The 26,339-nt window shown below is 46.6% G+C and overlaps 1 protein-coding gene across 5 annotated transcripts in view; it reads right to left on the bottom strand.

Moving 5' to 3' along the window:
- The window catches only part of zeb2b (zinc finger E-box binding homeobox 2b), a 77,640-nt gene that overhangs the window by 38,537 nt on the left and 12,764 nt on the right, over nucleotides 1-26,339 (bottom strand). The window contains exon 1 of one of the 5 annotated variants that reach the window (XM_029446104.1): nucleotides 15,977-16,048. The exons of 3 other annotated variants lie outside the window; for them this stretch is intronic. Coding sequence is in view for 1 of the 2 variants with exons in the window: in XM_029446086.1 (XP_029301946.1) it covers nucleotides 15,936-15,951 (16 nt within the window). In the remaining variant the exon portion in view is untranslated. One more of the 5 variants, XM_029446086.1, reaches the window with a different exon arrangement.

Raw genomic sequence — 26,339 nt, 5'->3', positions numbered from 1 at the left:
CAGATACAACATGTATTTATTGTGTCCCACCTTCTCGCTGCTTCTTGCTGACACCTAAATTTCCCACTGGGATACATAGACCTTGAATCTAGCAGAGGCCCTGCTGTTTTAACACACATGCACACACTCTGAGAGAACAGCCCAGGTACTAGTCCCTGCAGAACCTTCAAATTACTTTAAATCGATGCAGTAAAATAAAGCAAAATGCATAATAATATGTTAGCTCTCCGGTGGGAGTGCAGAAGACGGAGAGAGGAAGATAAAGAGGCAAAGGTTTCCCGGGCCAGGCAACGCTATCGGTTTCTCGTCTTCCTCTCAAACTCCAAACCCCCCACGCTGCTCGCTCCTCTCGCTGCCCTCAGTGGCCAAACAAAGAGGAGGATGTTTGTCAGAAAAGTAACAAAAATCAATAAAAGCGAGACCCCACCACCAACCACCTGGCCAAGGGGTCGCTGTTTTCATGCACGCTGTTACGAGTGCAGCTCTTTTCCCTCCTTCCTACGCTGAGCAGAGAGGAGGGGGGGGCACTCAGGAGGCCCGAGGAGCAGCTGGGCTCCTCCCACAGTGTTGCCCGCTGGCACCTGCGTTGCTCAGGTGTTGGGGCAGGAGGGCAAAAAGGCCACGGAGTAGTTGGACACTATAACCACAACCAGTGCTGCTAAAGATAGACTCAAGGTATTTAAAGCGGTTCTTGTTTTGCTTTCAGAAACAATGTAGTGGTGTGGGTGGTGCTGCGTGAACGTTGTGCAAAGGAAAGGTGGGTGAAGTGGACGAGAGGTGAAGGTTTAAACCCAAAACTAAAAGCAAATATTTGGATTTTTACTTCACAAACTTTTTGAGGACCCTGTAGACAACGTCTGCTTGTAGTGATAAGAGCAGATATCTGACCTCAGGTCTGAAAACAAGCTTATATCAGGTCTTCTGTTTCTACTTTAAAGGCCCACTAGTATTTATAACAGGATTCTGACCCAGGAGTCCAAACACCTTCACCTGTCATCACTCGTCAGATAGAAAAACCTCACAGAACCCAGTTGGAGCCGATTAAAAGATGAGCTCACCATCTTTGCTTGGAAGCGTTCTGTCTTTGTTCACCCAGCCTGTCTGTACAGCACATGGTGGCTTCAAGAAAACAAATCCTGTCCTGCAAGCCATTTCAGCGTCTTCCTCCCTGACATCATTTATGAGCTCCTCTGGATAACAACATCAGCTGAATGGCTAAAATGAAAATATGACTCAACCCCCCCCCCCCCCCCCTCTCTCTCTCTCTGACACACGGTTCTGGCAACATATGGCTAAACAACATAAAAGCCTCTAATTCACTCCAACTGTGGCTCGCCTTAAAATGCTGCTGCACCCTGTAAAGAGAGCACTTGTTTCCTCCCACACAACATGAGGGCGACTTAATCTCAATTACACCCAGAGGTGAACACGTTCCACTTCCCCACCTGAGTGATTGGCGAACAACAGTGAAATGAACTCTTGCCATTCGGCACTCCTCGACTCCACTTACGTGGGGAAAGGAAAGCGTGTCGCGGTTGAGGTCAGCGGAAACTGCGGCTGAAGCCTCGCGACCCATTCCTCTCTCGCACTCTGTGTTAGAGCATCTTAAAGGAAGTGGCCGGGAAGTGTTTACCTTCCCTTATCTCCCACAGGTTTCGGCTCAGGATAACCGACGCCAGCGATGCGAGGATCCCTTGGATACAGGCATGTTGCAGCCGAGGCCCGCCCACGCTGAGACCTCATCACGAATGTCTGGTGTAGAGGTCACAGCTAAGCTGCCCCGGACCTCGCCACGGCGTTGCGGGATAGTTGTAACGATACAGGTGGAGGTTACGCTGGAGATTCTCCTTCCTCTTGTGCGAGCGGAGAGGAAGAGCGAGCAGATTAGTGTATTTGGTTGTTCAGCCATTTCCATTTTCTAGCCTCATTTTTAAAGATGAGCTGCCTCATGCCTTGCTCAAGGGCACCAATAATAATATTCTTTTGTGCAAAATAAAGACATCGCTCTCTGATATACAATATTATATTTATTTGCATTTTCTAAAATGATTCTTTCTTGATTCTATCTTCGGGAAACGGTTCTGTCACATGTTTGTCTCACATTCACTCGTTAAACCCTCAACTGAATACAGAAAGGAGTCAAGCACGATGCCTAATTGCAGCCCCGCTCCACTCTTACCTGCCTCCCACAGAAGAGAGAGAGGGGAGAGGGGAAGAGGGGGGGGGGGGTACTTTTGAGGACAAGGACAGACTAGTGTTTTTGTATTTTAAATAAACATGACCCTTGTGGTTTCTCCCAAGGCGAGGCATAAAAAAAGAGACGCCTGAGTGAGAGAGAAAGGGAAGGGCTCTTAACAAGTATGATACCTTCGCCTGAACAAAAAGAGACAAGAGGAGTTATCACAGAGGAGAGGGGGGGGGGGCAGAAGTGCCATTCACTTAGACCTGCACTCTGTGTGGACTAAAAATAGCAGGAGGTTAACTTCAGCAGATGAGATTCTAAAAAAATAAAAGTCTAATACTATGTTGCCGGTTTTGAGCTGAGCGCTTGAACTGCACTTGGAGCTCAGAGCACAGTGTGCCTGCAGATATCACACACAATAACAATCAAAGTTCAACAGGTAACAGTTCAGGCTGCAGAAAAGCAAAACTTTCTGTCCCTTCTGCAGATTAGTTCCACATCATAATCTTGTTTTGTTTCAAGTTGTTTCTAAAGTAGGTCGTTTGTAAAAGTCTTATGACCAGTAGCTGCTTCAGGAAATGAAGCCCGTCTTGCATGTGCATTTGCTTTAAGTTGCAATGGATAGAGTTCATTACATTAAATGGGAAACAGTAACACAGAGGAGGGAGAGGGGACTGGGGGAGGAAGAGGAGGGAGGGGGAGGTCGGTGTCAAGAAAGGGGAGAGCGGGGGTCTGCTTTGTAAAACCTCCGCTGAAATCTTCCAATAAGGGATTATGACACAGATCATAAATATACTCAACCTTATAAATATTTGAGCTTGGCTACTCCCCTTGCTTAATGTGCTGTACAGGCCCTAATTAAGCCAGTATCTGATAGATGCCACTGCATAATGATGTGAGGGTGTCTGGGAGTGGGGGTGGGGGTGGGAGTTAGAGGAGCGGCGGCGGCTGGGGACAGAAGTATCATCCGAACCGCTCGCTTTGTAATAATGATAGCAATGTTAATGATGGCACTGCTACTTCAATTAAAACTACTTAGCTACTACAGCTGCTGCCGCTGCACTGACCCCGTGTGAGAGCCGGGGAGAGTGGAGAGGTAAGCTAGCGCTGCGTCTCCCTCGTTCACCGGGAAAATCCTCCTTTTATCAGGCCATTTCTGTCCATCATTGAGTCCTCGGAGTCTCATTTCGCTTAAAACAAGCGAGACAATCTTCATGTTTCCAATATGAATCAAATTGGTTCAAGAGGTAAATTAGATGGACATTGTTTGCAGTGCTTGCACTCTCTCTCTCTCTCTCTCTCTCTCTCTGTTTCTGCCTCTCAGCTCCACACACACACACACACACACACACACACACACACACACACACACACACACACACACACTGGATGAGATACACCAGGCATTGATTTACACGTCTCAGTTTCACTCCCTCCCTCTCTCCCCTCGATTACAGCGAGCTACCTTTCCCTGCCTGTAGCCTGTAGAGAGACAGCATTATTCCACTGCACCTATTTGTAAATTTCCTGCTAAGTTTCGCAGCAGTGAAGGCAGCTCTAGTTTTTCTGCTGATGAGGTCCATTCGCCACACAGCACTTGCTTTGCCAAGCACTATTGGAGCTGTGATTCACTCAGTAACATGCTATCCAGGTCCCTGCTCCAACCGGGCCGACACAAAGAGGACATTTCTCACTTTTGACCTATTGTTCCAGCAGTAAGTTATTCTAATAAAAGGGTGATAAAAGGTACCATTTTTAAACTCCTAACAATCACAATAAAGAGAGGAAATCTGCCCTCTTGAGACAATTTATGCGAATTCTTTACGATGCTCCGGGGAGCAATCTAATCTGGACCGAACTTGTCCACTTGTAACCCCGTTAAGGCCCGAGACTGACTTCTCACCTCCAGTTCAGAATGTTAACCCATTGTCCGGTGAACTTCTGCCGCTCCACATTTAACTGCGGAGGAAGGCACACAGAGTGAGCCGGGACCTCAAAACTTCATGACTCAATTATTCCGCCATTTGATTCATGTGCTAACCAGATGATCAATGCAGATTAATTATGTAATAGTCGTTTTGGCGGTGCGCCACGTTCAGCGGAGGGGAAAAAAAGAAAAGGAGCTATATGGACTCTTGGCTTGAAGACGGGGGTAAAATCCACGAGGGCTGCGGACTTGCTCAGGTACTCGGGACTTATTCAATTACTACACCGCAGAGCTGCACTGGAGGCATAATATCTGGGTTTTAGCCTCCTCCATTTACACACACACACTCCCCCACTCCACTGACCTGGCCTGCTTCTGACAAGCTCTTATTACTGAGCAAACACGCCTGCCAAGTAGCCATGAAGCAGAGCCTAATGAGCACATTATTGTATTTACCTTAGATAAGGTGAGCCGCACGAGGCGATAAAAGCCAGATAACGTCATGTTTGAACAGTGGATGTATACATACAGCGGGTCTTTTGGTATTTGTCAGTTGTATCAAAACATGGCAGCTGGTTTAACGAGGAATGTGATACCAGAGGATCAGATAGGGAAGCTTACGGCTTCAGCCACATATCGGAGAAACTGTGAAGTGTGGAAAAAGCTAGCATCAGTAATCAGAGGAAGGGTCAGTGGGCAGCGTTTGGAAACGCCTCGCCATTCTAATTGCCAAATGATATTTAAAGTGAGAACGATGCAGCAGGCAGGATGGGGGCAGGGTGGCGATCGGGCACTTTTGCAGGAAATGACCTGATGATCTGACGCTGGAGGAAAAAGGTCATCAATGAGTCCTTTTTACTTCAGCCGGCCTGCTGCATCCTTCCCTGGATGTCTCACATATAAAGCACCACTCGATCGCAGGGCCTCTCAATTTTATCACCTATTGACCGTAGTTCATGGCACCATCATAAACTCATGCTCTGGCCCCCGCAGATGGCCACCTCGAAGCTCAGTCAGCTCGATAATACGAACAGGATACGGGCAGAGAAGAAGAACAAGGCCCCGAACTCACTCTCGTGTGAAAAGGTATCCGCTGCTGTCAACCCTGTGTATTCGCAGCTTCCTGATTTAGAGTTTTTTGTCCCCCGGTGGCACCTATAGTGTGCCAGATGTGTGTGTCCCCCCCCCAACTCCCATCCTCCTGCATGTGACCTGAGACAGGCCCAGGGCAGAATTCTGGGTAATTTCTCGCTCACATCCTACACCGTCGATTGCGGCGCCTTTTTGAGGTGAGGGAAAGTGACAGCACCAACTCTCCAGGGCAGAGCTTCCCAGTCGAGTGGATCAGCGGACTGAAAATCGCTTATGAATAGTCATTAGGCCTTCATTACAAAGCCCCTCACTACCCACTTCTTCCTGTGCAACCAAATGCCTCTTGTCATCTTCACAAGGTGTATCATTTAATTGCCAATTGATTTTTCTCCCCCCTGTATATGACAACATGTCACATAGCAAAATGCAGCCTCGACCAGCCCTAGGCGGCCACATATTCTTGGCATCCTGAACCGCCTGTGAATATTCTTCAAAAAGAGACAGGATGCTTCAACCCAAAGACAGCTTAAGCGCCTCACACAATAATTAAACTCAATACATGTGAAGACAGAAAGAAGAGAAGGAAAAAACATTCTTTGTGCGACGACTGGCAATTGTTTCTTTGTGACCCATTTTCTGTTTCAGAGGCCACAAAGCTTTCAGAGCGTATGTTCTTTTTTTAATGTACAGGGTGACTAGTCATGGTGGCAAATCTGTATATTTCCTCCCAACATGCTGCTCAAAGTCTCTGTCAGTGCCATTAGCAGAAGTGACATACCTATTTTGGCTCAAACTAAATGTAGGACAATCGTCCCTGATCGGCAAAAAGTGAATCTCCCGTTAAAAGAAAGAAGTGCCGGCAACGTTACGGCGACAGCTCGACACACGTCCACTCAAATCTCTTCTGCAGACATCCGGCGTTCTCTGGCAGCCTGCCTCTCAAGCCCTCAGGTTTGAACCTGGAAACTATGGAGCATTCGGTGTCAGAAAAGGGACGCAAATGGCAAGGCCGTGTCACCTTCCCCCTCGCTCATCAGACGCCGTTGGTTTTCTGTTGCATTCCCTAACAGCTGCCTGTTATGTTGCCGTGTGTTGTTGTTTTTTTTTTTTGTACTGACGGATTGCACCTTGTGTTCCCAGCCTGTTGTAATGACATCCAAATCGGCAGGGTTATCTGTCAGGTGCACTTCGCCTTGGGTTTGACTCCCGGGAGGAGCGTGCATTGTGTCAGCCGGTGCAAAAGGCATTACACGTCGCCTGTATTTACAGAGCAATTTCATCCCGCCTGCATGCGTGGAGGATTGAGCTCGGAGCCTTGTCTAGCCTTCAAATGTGGCAAATCAGCACAGTCGCCCCCTTTGACACGAAATGCGGCACGATTATCGAGTTGGTGCAGCCTTAATAAGCTGAATAATGAGGGAATTTCAGAAATGCCCAAGCGCCATTATACCCCAACAATAAGAGCTAGGAGTGAGTAAACCAGTGCGGGGCAGAAGGTAGGCGTTGGGGATATAATGAGGCTACTGTGTAAGTAATGTAGTCTCTATTGTATACCCATGTAAATGCCCATTTCTTCACATGCACAGCAACGACGGCATTAAGCCAGTCAGAGATTTCTGGAAGAATGGCACGCACAGTGGCGCTCTTTTTTCTACTTCACCCCTCTCTCTGCCTCGTCTCTTTCTTTTCTCTCTTTCTTTCTCTCGTCTCGGTGACAGCCAGCGACAGTGGCTGGCAGCCGCCTGGCTTCTTGAAGGCAAACATTACAGCGAAAGATGAGCTGCAGGTGTGCCAGACTTGTAAACACGCGCTAATTACACATTTTTCCAGCGGATGACAATGAGGTCACTGAAATAATTGCTGTTTTTTTTTTTTTTTGGACTCCACACTGCAATCTTGGTGAGAACGACAGGCTTACTGCTCCGCTGCTGTGTGCCTCTGAACATGCAGTTTATCCAGAATAATTTAGCATCTACAAATTGTTGTACCTGCTACGGTCATCAAAATCCTGCCTGGGGTGGTAGGTTTGTTTAAATCCCTTTTGGCAGTACAAACTATCTCCCGTCATTGAGTCCTTTAAGACTTTAAGTTTCAGAATTCTTACTGCTCTTCAAGGACTCCATTAAAGACTTGATGAGGATATTCTTCCCCGTCTTGTAACCCTGAACACAAAGCCAGATATCTACTTTACATCTGTCCAGTGTATGAATGGGGGTAAGGGGGCAAACAATTTCCGCATGATCATGATTGCCATTAATTATATTGGCGGTTCATTCAATACTGTTTGTCCACATTTTTTGAAATATGAGTAGCACGGACAGTAAATTATGTCAGGTACCTCGCAAATCACGCCTTGGGCCAGCTGAGTTTCTTCGGCTGGAAGATGGCGGGGGAGGTCCGTTTCAGGAAAACAATTTCTCTCCTGCATTGTCAGACGGGGGGGTTACCCGGCGAATAGGCACATACATCAAAAGAACTGCCAAACAATTGTCTGTTTTTTATTAATAAGCTCTGAATATGGCTGCTGGACAAGGCCAGGAGAAGTGCCTGGCTTGCACTTTTTTCTGCAACACAATACAGGTGCAGAATTTAACAGCCCTGTACTTGGTGTGCTGTGTTTTCCTGGCCTGTAAAATGTCCTAATCTATCAGGCTGCACCGAGGCTGCGGTCTAATGAACCAGGGGACAGGAAGTCAGCTCTGTGTAAGACAGGAGAACTTATTATCACACTGTTTACAATGCAAATGGCTGATCTGACTCTGACTGAAATATCCTCCTCCGTGCAAACATATCAGTTTCAGCACCAACGAATCAACCGGGAGAACGTTCACAGCGTGCAAACGTTGCGGACTAGAACTGTGAGGTTCTGTCTGAGGGTCCGATCCTCTGCACTTTGTTTAAGTATCTTTTTTCCATTTGTTGGGAAGGCCGTACTTTTTACAAGCTGTTAATATTGATTGCCAGCGCGGATGAGAGAGGGGCGGCTCAATCTCAATAACAGCATTCCATTATATGGCAGACGACAGCCGAGCCGAGTGTGCATCTTCCATGCAGCCACGCATTTTGGGTATTGTCAAATTGATAGTGACTCAAATTGATTTGGATAATGAAGGTCGCTGCACCTTGAAATATAATGGCCACTTATTGTAATTACCATCACAATTATCAAGGTCACCGCATCAAAAACAAAGGGGCTGACATTATGACCACAGCGATGGAGCCTGATGAGCCTTTATTATTTAGCCTGATAGTAGCGTGGGGATATAATATTAAAGCGATACACGCAGAGAAAAGGTCAATATCATCTAGGAGAGTTTGACATGTTAGTTATTTGTGTGTCACTTGTCACATTTTACACCTTTTACTGACAAACACACAGAAGAAAAGCCACTCAAATGTCAGTCATACGATTAGCCAGAGGATCCTGAACTGATTTGATGGAAGTCACAATCCTAGTTTCAAAAAGGACCTCATGACACCTCCCCTGTATGATTTTGACTTCAGCTTGCCCTTCACCCACCCTCCGCTTTTTCCTCGCTGCCTCGGATGCCCCGTCAACATGTCAGGGAAAACAGGGATGACAACACGAGCAAACTGTCACGCTCGACACCTCGACTGGGGGGCATAAATCGGTTTGAACAAAGATTCTACCAAAATCCTTCAGTGGGGATGCAAAGCAACCTGCTTGACAGTAATAATATGGTTGTGTAGCATCGAAAGGAAACAGCAGGGATGGCGGACTACTATCTCTGAGAATCAAACAATGTTGGAGTGCGTTTCCTTTCACACAGTTGAGCCTGCCATAAACCCGTGGCCTTTGTTTCGACTACGCTGAGCAGAAGGATGACCTCAGCTTTGAAACAATAAAGGGCCTGTAATGGTCTCTCCAGAGGCCTGCTGCCTCAACTTTGTTTCTCCTCAATGTGTGAGAAGAGTGGAAGAAGGCAGAAAACAGCTCGGGTTATAAACTTTCCCAGCTCTTTAACCGACTGTGCAAATTGATGGCAATAAGGGTGCCACCTAGGAGGGGGGGGGGAAATGAGATTTATGAGCTAAATGATATAGAAGAAAAGTGCTTATCTTGCACACGTGAGAGATTCTAGATTTGAAGTTTAGAAAACTCCACCCATCTGGTCGCTAGCTTAAACAAACAGAGAGTTATTTGCTCAGAGACAAACAGGTGACGAGAGAAAGAGAAAGTGAAGAAATGCTGAACAAAAGAGATTACAGTGGAGTGACAGAGGTGGACAAACAGCAAGTGAAAATGGGAGAGAGTGTGTGTGTGTGTGTGTGTGTGTGTGTGTGTGTGTGTGTGTGTGTGTTAATAGTAGTAGTAATAATGGTGGTGGAGGGTAGTAAGGGGGCGGAGGCATGGCAAACTGCTAAGAGGATCAAATATCGAAGCACAACAAAAGCTGTGTCACAGGGGCGTTTGAGTCACAAGTCTCCCTTCGACAACCCCTCCTCCGCCACCCACCTCTTCCCCCGCCACCCCGTACCTCTAACCTCCTGTTACCACGACAGCGCTCTGCCACAAAGACAGCCCCTGATATGACAAAGAACAAAACGGCAGACAGATGTAGGTATTGTCATGCAGAGTGCTCCCTCCCTCCTCCTCCTGCTCTTTCCTCCATCCTCCTCCTCCTCCTCCTTCTTCACTCAGAGCGGAGAAGGAACAACCTGCCCCTGTGCCTCTGCCTCCAACGCCGAGGCTCTGACCTCCAGTCGTAGCCGTTGAAACTCGCAGACAGACGGCCATGACGGTCAGCGAGCGGGTCCAGTCTCTGGTCACACTTTGTGTCTTGGCGAGAAGGGGTTGATTGAGAGACACAGACGTGAAGCCAGTTTTGAAAAAGTTAGATTTTTCAGAGGTGTTTTAAAAGCTATCAAGGTGAAAAACCCACAAAGACTCGAGACTGACGAGACGTTCGCAGCTCCTTAAGGCCGGGAGAGGCCAGCTGATGCATTGATCTAGTTTCAGCATCAAACCAGTTTTATTTTTAGCTTGTTGGTAAACTGGGTGAGACTGCTCTCATTTCATTCTCCCTGTCACGGTCTGCTTTTTGGACTTGGAAGTCATGAGTACAGAATTCACCGAAGGGAGCCGTTTAAGTTAACGCCGCATTACGTTTGCTCTAATTTCTTCTTTAAGAAACAATGTGGAACTTCATGAAGCAGGTTATCAGCAGCATGAAAGCTTAGTGAGAAGATTTGGACCATTGCAGAAGAAGACTCATCGGCGTCCTTCTCTTCAGGTGTCGGGTCATCTGCGCAGGACTGACCCGTGTCCGAGGTGGGCTCTTGATGAAGCCAGGATGTATTATTTCAGCTGGGAGACCTGCGGAGACGCTGGCGTGGGGACCAGTCTGATTGATTCAGACCAGATGGGCGTCCCAACACGTTGCTGCACTACGACCGAAATAGCTCAACGCCGTCTCGCTGCATTCCTCAGGAACACATTGTGCACTGCAGTGCAGAGACGGGAGATCTACGAGTTCCCCACGAGGAGAACCTTAAATCCAACGTTTCATATTCACGTTGTTGGCTGATCAGATGCTTAGATCAACTGATAGAGGTTTCATTCCAGAAATCAACATTTCCGTCCACACACACCATAATGTATCACGTGCCCTGAGCCACGCCAGCTGTATGAGTGGACAAACAACACTTCTTATCTCCATTATCACTAAAAACAACACATTAAAACAATATAATTTCTTCCTTTATCTGTTGTTTGGATTACAGTCTGGCTCAAACCTTCCAGAAGTGTTATATTATTAACTGATACTGAAGTAAATCACCAGCCATGATTGTTTTCTGATCATCAGAGAAGAAACTTGAAATCTCCTCGTCCAACTATTGTTTCAAGCAAGTTTCACCGACGTGTGCACCAAAATATCAAATGACTTAACACTGTGGGAGTTGAGATGTCCAGAGAGGTACCTTAAATAAGCCGGGGATTTAATCTAATTGCCGAAAGTCATCTGCTCCAACCTTCACCGTGCTAAATCCCCCTGCTCTCCAGTCTAGACTGAATTCTTGACGGTCCTGCGCTAATGTCCCGGGCCGGCGGCGGCAGCAGTGGGACAAATGCAGAGCGGCAGGCCAATCTGACATGAGGCCCATCTCTCGGGCTTTAATGCGGGGTGGCAGCACAGGCCTCTTTTTAAGGGCATCAATTAAGGTTTAAAAAGGTGATTCCTGGATGCAGTGTCTGGCTTTATTCCTGGGAGGGAAGAGGGGAATAGGGAGGCTGGAGGTGGAGGGAGGGAGGGGAGGGGAGGTCCCATGGGGGCTAAATAGAAACCACACACACACATAATCACACACCTCAATGGCACCATTGTCGTAAGCTAACCGCATAACTGAATTTGCGATGCCGTCTTGCCTGATTTGGAAGTTTACATGGTTGTTTTAGTGTCGATTGACTCATGAAACCTGTTGAAAGTATAATTCCTCTCTCTTCTCCTTCATCTCCTCTCTCCTCCCTCCCTCTATGTGTTGAGGCCTTCTCTGCGGATGGAGAGTAAAACATGGAACCATGTGCCGAACTCCTGACACTTTGAACAGAAAGTGTCTGCAGGAGACGACATGGAGTTGGTTTGGCTCTGCCGCTTCTGGTGCGAAGGCGACTACTCAGGTCTTCCACCGATGATCTCTGCTTCACCCTCCCTTTAAAACCACTAGCTGCTTTCCAAACCGGCCTCTCTGACTGCGCTGCGTTCATTAAAACTTGCATCAGAAATCCTTCTATCACTCGCCACCAAAACTTCCAAACCGGTGGGAAAGGGTGGGAAGGGTTTTAGCCTCGTTCTGCACCGTTTAGCGCCAGGCTTGTTGGATTTCACTCGGTTACAGCATGTATCAAAGGGAAAGAGTCTTTATCAACACAAAGGTGCTTCTACACCTTAGCATCGACTTTAATCTCAGCCCTGAGGCGCCAGAGAAACTATTCTTTTCTCGGCGAGGCACCTTGCATAAGATGTCGAAATCAGCTTACGACATGATCTTTTAAGAAAGCTCGCTTGAGTGTGCAGGTTTCAGACAGGGTGTGTGCACTGTGAGATGTGCAGGAATAGAATAAATGCCATTGTGATGTATAAAGGATGAACATCCTCCTCACCTCCCGATCACAACCCCGTCAGCACTCAGATACACATAAACAAATCCAGGGAGTGAGGCCTAATGCATAACTCTTATTTATGTCATTCAATTTAGCCCTGGCCGCTTGGCAATTCATTTTCATGATCAATTACAAATCCTTAAGGCATCTGTAATGCATTTGGCTTGACAGGGCGTGTTCACAGGCGCTCGCTTAAACACACAGCTATAAAATATTCAACCCCAGCGCCTTTGAGAATACATTGAATTGGCTAATTTTCCTCCTTTTCACCGTCTATTTGTTTGTATTCATCCCCCGGGAGTAAACAGTTACCTACACCTTTGATGCTAATAGCAGGCTTTGTGTTGTGTTGAGCTCTCACAGTTGTGTGAGGTGTGTCTGCGGATGTTAAACAAGACGACAAACTGGCTGCAAAGAGGTAATTTGTCTGGTGGGGAGCTGGAGACGAGGGAAGGATGCTGAGGAAAGGTTTTGCTATTACATCATAATAATGTGTTTTTTTGTGTATTTGGGGGGTGAACTGAGAAGTGATTTGAGATATGACATCACCGGTATAACAAATGAATAAACCGTCAATGACAGAATTATAGCTCGGGGGGGGGGGGAAAGTAAACGTTTTTCTTTGTTGGTGTCAGATTTAATGGCTTCTCCAAATCCTGACCTTTCACTTTCTGACCTCACTTTGACCTCTTTTGTTTGATCTGGCACTGAAGCTGATATATCAGACCCACACTGACATCTTATTAAACTGATCAACCATCAAACACCAGGTAGTCAGTGTCCTCCACCTGAGGGATCGGACTAAGTTCTTCGGGTGCAGCTGCAGAAACAACCTTTTATTAGTCGGCATTGCACTAAAGAGCTGCAAACACAAACACATCTCTGTGAGTTGTGTATCGTGCCCGATGACAGTCTTTAAAGAGGTCTATCCATCCCGTCGTAAAGAAACACCAGGAATTTTAATTGAAGCTTACAATTACAGAAACACAAAAGGCTTACGTCCCTAGTATGAAAGGGCAAAAGCCACAGAGGCTCAACAGCAGATGTAGAAAATAAAGAAAACCACAAGTTTGTCCTCCATTATGCTGTTTCTGTCTTCTCTCCTCACACCGACTTCCTCCTTCAAACAGGTTCGATTTTATGAATCACCGCTTGCTCCTCGAGGGAATGCATTGTGCGTTCCTCGAGCCCCGGCCTCGACCGTCTCGGCTCATATGCAGGGAAAATTCATTTCAATATTTATCACCATGAATATTTCTATTTTCTTTTTTTTTGTGGGGTGAAAAACAACGTGGAAATCACGGAATGCGTTTGGGGGATGTGCGCCTGGCTGCAGCGTGGAGGTGGGAAGCTTGGAGGAGATCATCAGAAAGGGAAATTGCGCACAGCGGGAAGAGAAATCATTGTGTTACCCCAGGTGAAAAATATTGTTGCTTTGCTTAAAAGTGCATGCAAGGCGAGCCACATTATTAGAATGTTTAAATATTAATTCTTCTGCTGGGTAGTAAAGATGATGGAGTCGCGGAGTCAACTACTTTGTTTTCCTCCCCCCGCTTGTAGACCACAGCTGCAATATTTTCCCCATCTAACCTCGCTATGGTCCCTATTCCTGCGGAAAAATACATTTTCCTCTTTGTGCTTAAGGTCACTCTTTAGATTCCCGTTACAGTTTAACATGTTCATATTTGACGGTTAAACAAAATGTTGCATGCGATATTACAGGAAGGATCCGAAGGGTATAATGTGTCATGTGTCCAGCTTTGATCTGAGAATCAATACTCTTTGTCTTTGTCTTGACTGAAGGTGAGGTCAGGTTTCGAGCGCTGTGAGCTGTTGACAGTTAAAGGTATAACAACATGCACTTGATGCAAAAGCCTCGTATTGAGATGAAGTCTGAGAACAGCGGCGACAAGATGTTTTCCGTCAAGGTGACGGTCATTTCTAAGAGCGGACATGAAGGAGCTTTCGCTCCAGAAACGCCATGAATACGATTCAGAAAGTAATTAGCACCTGATAGACGTCTCCACATTCTTAGGTCTTGAGATAACACTCTGTAAAATGTTAATATGTCTTATGTAAATGGTTCAAGATGGCTGATAACTTCTGCTTCCATGCAGCAATTTGCAATAAAAGGAATGTAATTTTGAAATGAAACTCCTCATACATGGAGAAGTGCTTACAGGGTGTTAGGGAGGCGAGAGGAGGGGAAGTGTTTGCCCAACAAAGCCAGGTGTGATTTAGCAGGATATTCACCGGCACTCAGGTAAAGTGGGGGAAAGCTAAGTTCCCTTGTTATGTCAAAAAGAGATTTCAAAGCTGCCGGCTTAAAGATGGGTATTAGGCTGCTCAGATCTGAAACACTTTGGGATCCTTCAGACTGAAATGGATAAAGATACTTAGAGCCGGGGGCAGGGAGTGGAGGGAGGCGGGAAAGGGTGGAGAGGAAGAGAAAGGGAGACAGAAAGAGAGCCTGATCAGATTGTGTCCCAGTGTGAGCGGCACACAGGTGCAAGAAGTTGCAGCTTTGTGGTTCTGATCTGGACCATGTGAATGAATGTGGAGAAAAAGACTTCAGCCTAAAAGGTGTGAAACGGGCTCAAATAAAAACACATCTGGAGCAAGAAGTGACTCGCCGAGATGGAGATCTTCTGAAATGTGCGAATGCGACCAGAGAGCATCAGGGCAGTGACACGAGGAGTTGGAAGGGAGGGATTGAACTAGAGACAAAGGAGACGACAGATAGAGACCTGAAGGCCTCCGGTGCATGAAAGTGAGAGTGCTGTCACTCTCGGCTGCCCCTGCCTGCCCTGCCCCCACCCTCCCAGCCAGCCCACCCCACCTGAGAGCGATTGCGATGCATGTTCTAGTCACTCATGCGGGAGAAGCAATACACAAGTTCGGTGTACAGCCACTTTAAAAGCTCATCAGGCGCATACTCTGCTTGTAGGAAATACCTTATTCATGACGGAGCCTGCCGAGGCATAGGTAATTACTTGAATCAAGGTGGCCTCGGAAATGTTTAAATCTACAAGGACTGGGAGAACGCATGAATAATGTAAAATAATTTGCATCTAAATTTTTTAAGTGTGCTTTATTCGAAAAAAAAACTAAAACGCGGGCTTCGATTAAACTTTGATGAGTGAAAGCTGAGCGCTGCGCACATGGATGCTTGCAGCAGAGAAACCTCCTCATTTGTAGAAATTATTTAGAAAGGCGATAAAGGGGACAGAGGAGGCGAGAGGAGAGGCGAGGAGAGCCAGAGGTAGTGCCAATAAATAATAATTAAGAGAGAGAGGTATTACAGCGGCTGGGCGTCTGGAGGACGCTGCGAGCACTGCGGCGCTGTCAAACAGGTTGCACCGCGCGCGCCTACATTTACGCCGCCGCTGAGCATCTTGTTTTCACACGTTTTCACAGCTCCACTCGTACTCAACTCTTTGAATATTGATGAGAACGTGTTGTTCACAAAAGCAATATTTCCCTCTTCACTATAGCTTGGAAAATCATCGGCCCCGCTTTCAATGCACGCCGCCATCCGTGTGCGTAATATGTGAAATGATGGGTTTTGAGATGATTGGTGCATGTCAGGAGGTAATGCAGGTGCTGTTTACATAATGCAGAATGCATGAAGAAATGGAGTTTAGGTGCTTACCTGTTTTGGAGGGAAGAGGAACGGGCGGAGATGGATTGGTACCCAAAAGAGAGGAAGAGAAAAGGGAAATTAATTAATAAATGAAACCGTTAATAGCGTCCATGTGTCTAACCAAGAACAATAAAGACATAACTTTGTGTGCCACAATCTTTCGACCCCTACAATTTCTCTCAGGGACCTCTTAGAGGGTCCCTAACCCCAGGTTGGGAACCCCTGCTAAGTGCACAAACAAAAAAACATTTTCTAATTCTTGGACTGTGGTGCTTAAATATTTAGTATCTGCACAAAATATCTTCCATCTGCAGTTTGAGTCTAAGAATGTGAGCATCTGTCTCCATAATTCCACATCTGACTGATAAAACAAATCTGTCACTTCAGATGAAAATAACCTGAATGAATGTTGAGTAGAGCCAACACACACACACACACACACACACACACACACACACACACACACACACACACACACACACACACACCTCTCCCTTTGTTAAACAAGCCATATATCACTGCTTTTCTCTGTGCTTGGCTCGGACTGGGAGGGCCGGGGAGGTGATAGAGGAGTGGGGGATGAGGAGAAGGAGGAGGAGGAGGAGGAGGTGCACGCTGGGTATTTTTAAACGGAGACTGGAAACAAAGGACCCTCCTGAGGCCGGCCCCCTGCCCGGAGGATCACCTAGTCCCAGGCTACGCTGTTCCACTTTTCCCACGCTAACCTCCGGCCTCATTTGCATCTCCTGCTGCCCCTCGTAGCGATTATTTTCAGGTGAGCTGCTCTGTATAGAGGGTCTGCTTAAGTGCGTGAGCGTCCCTGTATGTGTCTATGTGCATGAGTGTATTTATGTGATTGTATGTCCCTGTCCTGTGTGCATCCACCCACTGATCCTGCTCTTAATTACGACTGACTGGCACCCGACACAATTGCCCCCTTGATTCGTCAGTTTGTCCCCCCCCCCCAGCAGCCGGCGGTGACCCGAATCATCTCCCAGCAGCTGGAGGAGCAAAACATCGTCTGCATACGATGACGAGCACACAGAGAGAGAGAGAGAGTTGTGCTGTCTTCCTCCTCCAATAACACTCCTATTATACAGGCTTTCTGTAAGTTACCACAGTGCTGCCCTGTTCCCCCAGTAACACAACAACTGTTACTGTACTTACAATAAATCATCCAACAATAGTTTGACCAAATAATCTTGAATAACGTATGAAAGCTCCGGGAATAGCGAGTAAGTGGAGCTAGAGTATCTATGTGCAAGTTATATCAGGTGAGCATCACAACAACACTATCTCCCCAGTCGATGATTTGCTCCTACACAATTCTGAAGGACAGATATCGTCATTTTTCTGCAACACATTTCTGTACAAATGTTCACTTCTTTAGCATTGTTCTCCCAAATAGAGCTGAACTCTCTCACCCGGCTGTGTCAGCGCCTTGTTCTTCCCACTGAGCAACACACACAGTAAACCCACTGATCTGTGCCACAGCGGTTCTTTATAGAGATAGCAAACAGACAAAAACAATGTTTGTCCTGCTACTGTCGGCAGCCGCACACACAACTACACCTTATTATTTCATAGCATGCGCTGCGGACTAACTATTTCAGCTGTGGCAAGAGGAAAGATGGCTACAAGGGATTTACACACACACACACACACACCCAGAGAAACAAACACACACATCCCTAATATAATTGTCAGCGTCTGTCCCTCCCCATCTCAGAGTGAAGGCCCAGCGTTCACAGAGAAGGGTAATTATCGTGTATCCGAAAGGGAGGATGCAACCATCTCTGGCTCTGATTAGAGGGGACAGGAGAGGAGTGTCGCCTCCCTTCTGTAAGCCAGCGTTTACAGGGAGGCGCACCTTTCACTGTCCAAACAATGTCTGTCAGCCGCTATCAATAGCTGCTGTGGGAGGAAACAGTAGCCAAGGTGCCTGGACTGCGATACACACCGAGAAATGGATATAAATTGGTTGAAAAGTGCATTACGAGGCTCCGGTAACTCCACAAATCCCTGTGTGGAGGTTGAGCGTGGCAGCCATTGTCCCAGAACATGTCGTACAACGTCCCTTTGCACTTACACCAGGTTTCCATTATGTATCAATGTATCAGCCTGTATAGAGCAAGGTTATTATGTACCTGGCAGCGCCACACATTCTAGTATTTGAATGGATGTAGCAGAAAGAAATAATCATCTCTCTCTCACATGAGGAAGGAAAAACGCATTCTGTCAAGATCGGTCTTGTCAGGTTTTAGTTGGCCTGTGTGTGTCACCTCATTTCTCCTCTCCAGAGGTTACCCCCCCCCCCCCCCCACCCCCCAGCACATCTCAGCCTCATCTCATATCTTGCACTCTCCTCTTTCTTCCATGGCATTTTGGTATTTCTTGACAAATGTTCTAATCATTCTCTCAGATTTGAAAATATCAACGAAGGTAAAGATTGTGCACACACACACACACACACACACACACACACACACACACACACACACACACACACACACACCTACAGAAGAAAGTGCAAACTTAATGTACCGAGTGCCTTTGAAGTTCAAGCGACGGAAGTTAGCTGCCACTTGAGATATCACGGCTAATTGTCCACTGCGACGGCGTGTATGATCATACAGCAAAGTGAAAGCGGATAATGACAGAACAGGGGAAGAGAAAGCGGGAACATACGCTCAGAACTCATTTACTAAACAGATGAGCTAAAACAGGAAAAAGAAACCAGGAGAAAGTAAAAGAAAGTCTTCCCCGCTCCGCTCACACACAGCCGAGTTGAGTTAACGCATCGTGGAAGATGATCGTCTCGACTCAATTTCTGAAAATTGCCACTGCTGCTGCTGCACCCCCCCGTCTCTCTCTCACCACCCCCCCCAGAGACAGAGAGAGAGAGAGAGAGAGGGAGAGAAAGAAAGAAAAAAAAAACTTATCAGCAGTTCCTCCTCCTTCATTTTATTTCATTTATGAATTACAAGGAAAGATGCCATTATATATTATTAATTCTCTGCTGTTGCTTTGGCTCTGGCTGCTGCAGCGGTGAGCTGCGGATGTCGGCGGCGGTGTAATTACGTTCTAGCCGGGCAGCCATCCGTTTCCTTTCAAAAATTTACAGGATTCTTAATCACGTTGCTCATTTGGGTGCACGGTGGCGGGGATGGCGAAACACAAACAGGGGCACGTCTGTTTGCACGAGAACACCTGCTTAGCATTGATAGCAGATGTCAGTCAGTGAACTGAACAAAAAAAAAAAAAAAGTGCAGCGAGGGGAGGGGGTGGAATTAAAAATGCAAGCATCACCAACTTCTTATTATTTACTTACTCCAAAAATGAACTACTGGAATGGGAGAGGGAAAATCCTGGCAAACGGCGGGGAAGCTGGGCCTTGTAATTGTGCTGCTGCCTCACTTCCTCCTTCCTGTCCATCTCTGTCTCTCTTTCACAAACCCAACTAAGTAGAGAGCATCAAGAACTCTTTTTTTTTTACCTTTCCCCCTTCCTTTTCCCCCCACGTTCTCTCTCTCATTCCCCTGGATGTATCGAGTACTGGAGTCTTATATTTCTATCCGTTTGCATCAGTCTTTGCTGCATTATTCATTTGCATTATAGCGCTGGATGGTAATTAAATCTTGCCTGGGATGCCGTTGTATTTAAATGAAACGTGAATATTTTAGCGAGGGAAATGCAGAATGCTTAATCTGCCCCCCCACCCTCTCTCTCTCCCTGGTTTTGCCTTCTAAAAGCTCCACTATTGGCCGAGCTTTGAAACAGTTTATTGTGCTCGCCGCTCGTTCTAAACGGCTTCTTCTCAAGAATAATAGTGTTGAGTCAACAGCTGCATTGACAAACATATTTCAGCTGATGCATTTGCCTGGGCAGGGATATTTGATACCTCTGAGACCCACACCCACACACACACACACACACACACACACACACACACAGCTTCCTCTTCCACACACACACACACACAAATAGAGATGTGCATGGACTTGCACATGTAAGGATGCAAACACACACCGACAAAATGGCCACCGAGGACCTTTGCCTCCCAAACACACAGAGAGATCTTGGTAATGTACACATCGTAAAAGACAGTTAGAGCGAGAGGAAGGAGGAGAGACAAGGAATTAGGGAGGAAGAGACGGAGCGATAACAAGAAGACGGTGAGAGAGATCTTTGTCAAAATACATTTGGAGATAATGAGAGAAAGTTGTCGTTTCTTTCTAATTCAGCTGCAGTGTGGACGCCGTGAGACAGCGATAGAGACACCCGAGAAAGAAAGGATGAAACGTGCAGATAATGGGAGAAAAAGAGGAACGATAGTGAGAAGGAGAGACGTGATAGAGAGTCCCTGAGAAGGAGATGACACCACAGAGAGGGAGGTTGAGAAGCAGAGGGATGAGCTGTGCCTTTAATGCCCATCTGGCCCGGAGATGTAATAAAATTGACATATTGATTCCTTTGAATTTACGAATGCCTGTTTCATAAACTCCATTTCCAAAGCCGAGGCCTCTTTAGAGCTCTGTCATTTTCCCCCCAAATGGATCAATTATGTGCCCACGTAATCCTGTTACCTGAGAAACCCACGCATACTTCTCCCATTTGCAGCGCTTTACCGGGCGCACAGACTCGCATTATGTGCACATAAACAAACTCGAGGATTTTTTGTTTGTTTTGAGTGAGAGTGTGTGTGTGTCTGCCTTCCCCCCCCCCCCTTCGCTCCCCCTAATATTAGCGATTGTGTGTCGTCGTACGAGTCTCTCCCGGAGGCTTTGAGGGAAACCTTTCCTCTGCTTCTCTCTGGATTGTTCTAAGTCAAATAAACATTTTAAATCCAGCAGAAAAGGACAATGTGTTGAATCCTCTTCACCTCTTAAATCACACGAGGAGACGGTCACAAGCTGCAGTACAGGAGGGTTTCCTCTGATAAATACACCCTCCAAACTATGCCTTAAGTAATAAACAATGCAGTGCTACACACCATCCGCTACCAGAAAACACACACTCACTCTGGTGGGTGGGGGGTTCACGTCATTCGAAGGCTGGTTTGTGTAACAATAAGTAGAGTAGATGAAGCGTTTCCAGTAGGAATCAACTTCTTTAATTGTCTGCATCACGATGCACTGGAATTATTGTTTTTAAAAAAGGTGGGGGGGGGGGGGGGGGGAGTGCCTGGTGCACTCACTTAGAGGAGTGTATAACACAGAAACAGAGGTGTTCTTGGTGTCGCTGGTGCAGAAACATGTCGACAACCTAAAGAGCTTCTGTGTGCTGGCATCACATTCATAACCTGGGTGAAGCAGAGGAGTCTGGCTACTGCCTGGGCGGTAATAGCACACGAGTGGTCACGGGTCATCTTGGTGCAAGTGTAAACGCTGGAGCGATACAGTGGGCTGTCAGGTGGAACAGAAATGTATGAAGAGCGACAGCAACAGGGGTGCACGGGAGCTCTCACTGAGCCACTACATATCTATTTTACTATCTTACATTGTTGTAAGACCAAGAGAGAGAGACGGGGAGGGGGAGGGAGAAGGGAGGAAGGGGGGAGGTGGAAGAAAAAGAAAAATCAGTCCTCGATCTTATTTTCCACACTCCGGCGAGCTACAAGCGGCTCAGTTACACTACACTTGCACCGAACAATCAGTCTGGCAAAGGTTCACAAAACGACGAAATACCTTGTCACTTACTGGCTGACCTGTTCAGCGGAGTGACGCAGAGCGGGAGACGAAGAGGAAGGAGGAGAAGAGGAGAGAGAGGAAGGAGGAGAAGGATGCAGGACGTTTCATTAAATTGCTTTGGAAGTTGGAAGAAACATATATATTCTGTATCATGAAGTTTACACGTAACGATATATCCACATCCTTCTTGTGGCCGTGTGTAATAAAGGGAAATATTTGGACACTCCAGTAGAAAGTTCTCGCCTGACAGCAGCAGTAACGTCTGACCTAACTACAACCACCAAGAGGCTTTAAAGCTGAACGCCGCGCTCGACTTTGACAAAGATACAAAACACCTCAGGTTTTTATGCTGAACTCCAGCGAGTGCAGCGTCGCAACAAGCAGCTTGGATGTCAGAAGCGGGGGGCAGGAGCGCTGTAAAGTACATGATTTGTCACATAGCAGCTGTAGAAAGTTGGGGAGCTTTGAGGCTGAGTGAGAGAGACGATTGTTAAAAAGTGAAGAGGAGGGGGGGTGTTGGGCTTAAGGGGCTGACAGGCGGCTGAGTTCTGCTCACTGGACTTAATCTAAAAGAAAAAGGCCTCAGTTATGATGAAAGGTCGACAGAGAATGTCTCAGCAAATTGGCTTTCCGTTTTTTTTTTCTACCTCGTGCCGGCCGATGCTTCAGCGCCAGCGCCATGGAAGCCTAATGACCTACGGCCTGCTAGCTCAGCCCTTTCTCCCACCTGTCCAACCCCCCCCCCCCCCCCCAAGTGGCTCAAAAACGCCAATTTCTGTGAAAACTTTGGCTGCCGGTGTCCGGTGTCATCTGCACTAAAGTTCTTCCAAAATCAACGCTGGTGACAAATCAGGAAAGGTCAAACGTCAGACTAACTTCTGGGGACATTTCTGTCCCTGCAGACCACTTTACGAGCCGATACATCTCAGAAGAACCATTCGCAGACGCATGTAGACTTGTGCAAACTTACATATTTCAATATGGATGAACGAGGTTATTGGGGGACTTCAGAGTTGTGACCAGTTTGCCGCCAAGTTCCGAACACGATGGAACAGTTTGTCTTGTTCCAGGCCTGACATTTCTCCAAGGCCAACTCTAATGATGGACACTGACAGGTAATTACTAAGCGCAGCGTACATGAGCGCCCGAGATCAGCAGTATCTGGGAAGCTTCTGGAAACTCTGAGTGGGACAGAGGACGGCGGCCAACATCCTAAACGTCGGGGTTTCCGCTCCGATCGGAGTCCAATAGGAAAAAAACCACCGCACCGCAATTTTGATGTTGTGTTTTCTCTAACTTGAATTGAAAAGTTTACAACTGTCGTTTTCTGTGCCGAGCTAGCTGCTCAAAACCAAACGTGCAAGGCCGTCAATGAGGAAGTGAGTTATCATTCTGTGTGTGTGTGTGTGTGTGTGTGTGTGTGTGTGTGTGTGTGTGTGTGTGTGTGTGTGTGTGGCCCTTATATATCATTATTTAGTCTAGCTGTTGTGGGGCCACAGATGAACTCCGAAAGCGACGCTAACGAAGACAGAATACCAAATAGCCTCAATATTTTCCAAACAGCTTCACCTGCACGCTGGGAAAGCATGGATGTGCAGGGGGGGGGGGAGACAGGGGGGAGCCTGTGTTGCAATCTCTCGTGTTGCACAGACTCCTCGGCGCTCCCCCTTTATAAATTACCTCATCAGTGACTGAAATTAACACTGATTCTTGCAGGCAATTTCTCAATTTCCAATGCTAATTAGCTTTTTCTCTTTACTTTTAAATTCTGTAGCACCTGTTTAGAGCGAAGACATCTGAGGCAGTGCAGGCGCATTTAATCACAATTTTAATTAACCATCCCCGTAGATGTGAAAGAGAAGCAATTATAATGCAGATGAATGATGATTTTTCCACATTAAATTGTTTTGTTTCTTCGTTATGTTGATTGCATAAATACTGGCGCCGTTCAATTTTTATCTACTGTAATTTTGTAATTGTTTTGCAAAAAAAAAACAAAAAATAAAAAAACCCAGTAGCAGGAAGGGTTTGGATAGACCCAGTGTGTCTGTTGACAAGTTGTTTCATTTAGTTAACCCGTTAATCATTTGGCAGGAAGTCTTATTTGTTTTCATCCCCAAAACAACTCAACCTGTCAATCATCCTGAGGTTTAGGCTTGTTGTCGTGGGGGGGGGGGGGGGGATTACACCCTTCTTATCTCTTCTGACCTCAACAAACTATTTTACCAAATGAAAGTCATCCCCTCTCTTTCCTCCATTTAACTACTGAGCATATAGTCGCAAATGAAAGCACAGATGGGTGCTACTGGAATGGACTCATAATCTTTATGCGCTCGTGAAAATATCATTGGGTTCGATGACGGCGCGTTTGACTGTGTTTATTGCCCCTTGTTCTCTGGAACTTTGCTTTTATGTTAATGTCAGTGCGACTGTTGCCGTAAAAACAAAAACACACCGCTGTGCCGCATTTCTTTAAAACGCTTCTTCAGCTGCTAACGGGAGACGTTTGCCCGGAAAGAGCTTTACGCTAACTTGGAGATGCAACTTTCTCCCAGAGTGCATGTTGGGAGATTGAGCCTGAAGTGTTTTTAAGGGTTTAATGGTTCTGGAAATATCACTGATAAAAAAACAAGTTTGAGTTCTTTCAGGATCCTGCAGGATTGAACATATTTTCCAAACAGTGAGTGTTGTTTTCAGTGGGCTGCTTCTATAGAAGACCTATGGAGACACTGCAGAGGGCCTGCCAGCTATAGGGCAGGAAAAACTCCCAGAATCCTCCTGTGTTCTGTCCTCCGCCCTCAGCCACCCCCAGCAACACTCATTCTCTAATCCCACTGAGCACTGCTTTCAGTTTGCCCAAAGACCATGCAGGGGAACTCCAACGGACCAGACACACACACACACACACACACACACACACACACACACACACACACACACACACACACACACACACACACACACACACACTCTTTCCCTCTCTCTGTGTTCATATCTCTCTCCCAGTCACAGTGACAGACACTTACTGAGGGGGCTTTGCAGTCTAAAATAGGTCCGGTCATCTTTACTGTAGGTGTGAGAGACGGACGTTTTACTAAAGTCTTTGCATTTTATAATCCAAAGATTTCCAAAGAGTTTGAAAAATAAAATGCAAAAAGTGTTTCTGTGAAAGATAAGTGTTGTAGATTTACACAATTTAAGATAAGGCTCCATGTAATGTATATTATAATGAAATACAAGGACTTGAAAGTGTTTGTGAAAGGTGCAGCTCTCCCTCTCTAAATCTCTTCACTAGCAAAGCTGCAGTCTTTTATGGATCTATCTTAAATCATCCTGAGGTGCATCTAAAAGGAAGAAGCTCCTCTTTGAATATTAGTGGCGATTGGCTGGAGGTAAACAGAGCATTAAATCCTGCAAAACTGTGGCAAGGCCAATACGGGCGCAGGACAATGGCTTGGCCCGGCATCTCTGAGCCTTTGTTCTCGGCTTAACAAAACTCTGCCGTCACACCGTTTTACCTCAATGCTGCCCTGTCGAAACGGCCATCAGCCCATCAGAGCACATGCAAAGCTCAGGACAGGCAGGGAGGGAGGAGATGAGGAATAAGACAGGGGGAAAGGGAGGGAAATAGGAGGGTGGGGAGAGGGGAGAGGTGAGAGGGAAAAGAAAGATTGAGACAGAAGGAGGGAAAGTGTCGAGAGGTAAAGAGGAGAAAAGGTGTGACAGGGAGAAGAGAGATCTGGAATTGAAGAAAAAGAGATTTCAAAATCCTCCAAGGCCGCTAAAGATGCAGAAACTGTTTAAATGTGGGCTTGTGGAGAATCAGAAGGGAAACTGAATAAAAACACAATACTCACCTCTCCCACTCAACCTTAATAAGAATATATAGCAGCTGTGAGGAGAGGAGGGGGAGGCAGGGGGGGGGGGAGGCAGCGTTTTGAGCTTCGTGACGTGGCGGCGACAGAACTGGAGCAGCGAGATTCACTAAAAGTTTCATCACAAAGTCCTTATCTGCTTCCCTCCAAGGGCCACGGCGAGGTTCAGGAGAAAAAAGAAAGAAACGGCACATCTGCGTCTGCTGTGACCTGTCTGTCTGCCAATTAGCATGTGTGTGTGTGTGTGTGTGAAGTGTGTGACGTGTGTGTACATCTGTGTGTGATATATATAGGGCTGTGCGTGTTTGTGTTTCTTTGTATATGTGCGGTTCTGCACGTGTGCAAACGTGCGTATGTCTGCGTATACAGTATGTGTACAAATCTGGATGCATGTGTGTGTGTGTGTGTGACATCGTGTGTGTCCACATGTGTCTGCAGAAGTGCACTTGTCTGGCCGACATGTGTGACTGTTTGCAAGTGTCAGCCATTTTCAGATCGATGGTCCATAAACGCTTGATAATAATAACTCATATTCCAACTGATGTGATTCAGTCTTGCTAAAAAACTAAAAAAAACATCTTCTCCTGTTTAATTAGCGCTGATTTAAAAGTCACTTAATACTTAACCCCAAAACTTGACCTTTCGATCACCATCTTGGAGGTAGTTCAAGCTTCTAGTGCTGCGACTCCCCCCTCCCTCCTCTCTCTCCTCCACTGTCAGGTTCTGGCCTGCCAATTTCCACTTGAAGCTTGACTGGGCCTGATTTGATGCAAACTACCTCGGGGTGAGGTGGGGAGTCGAGGTGGG

The sequence above is a fragment of the Cottoperca gobio genome, chromosome 2 (genome assembly GCF_900634415.1).
Source record: "Cottoperca gobio chromosome 2, fCotGob3.1, whole genome shotgun sequence".
NCBI classification, from domain to species: Eukaryota; Metazoa; Chordata; class Actinopteri; order Perciformes; family Bovichtidae; genus Cottoperca; species Cottoperca gobio.
This window is presented reverse-complemented; position numbering and strand designations above follow the sequence as displayed.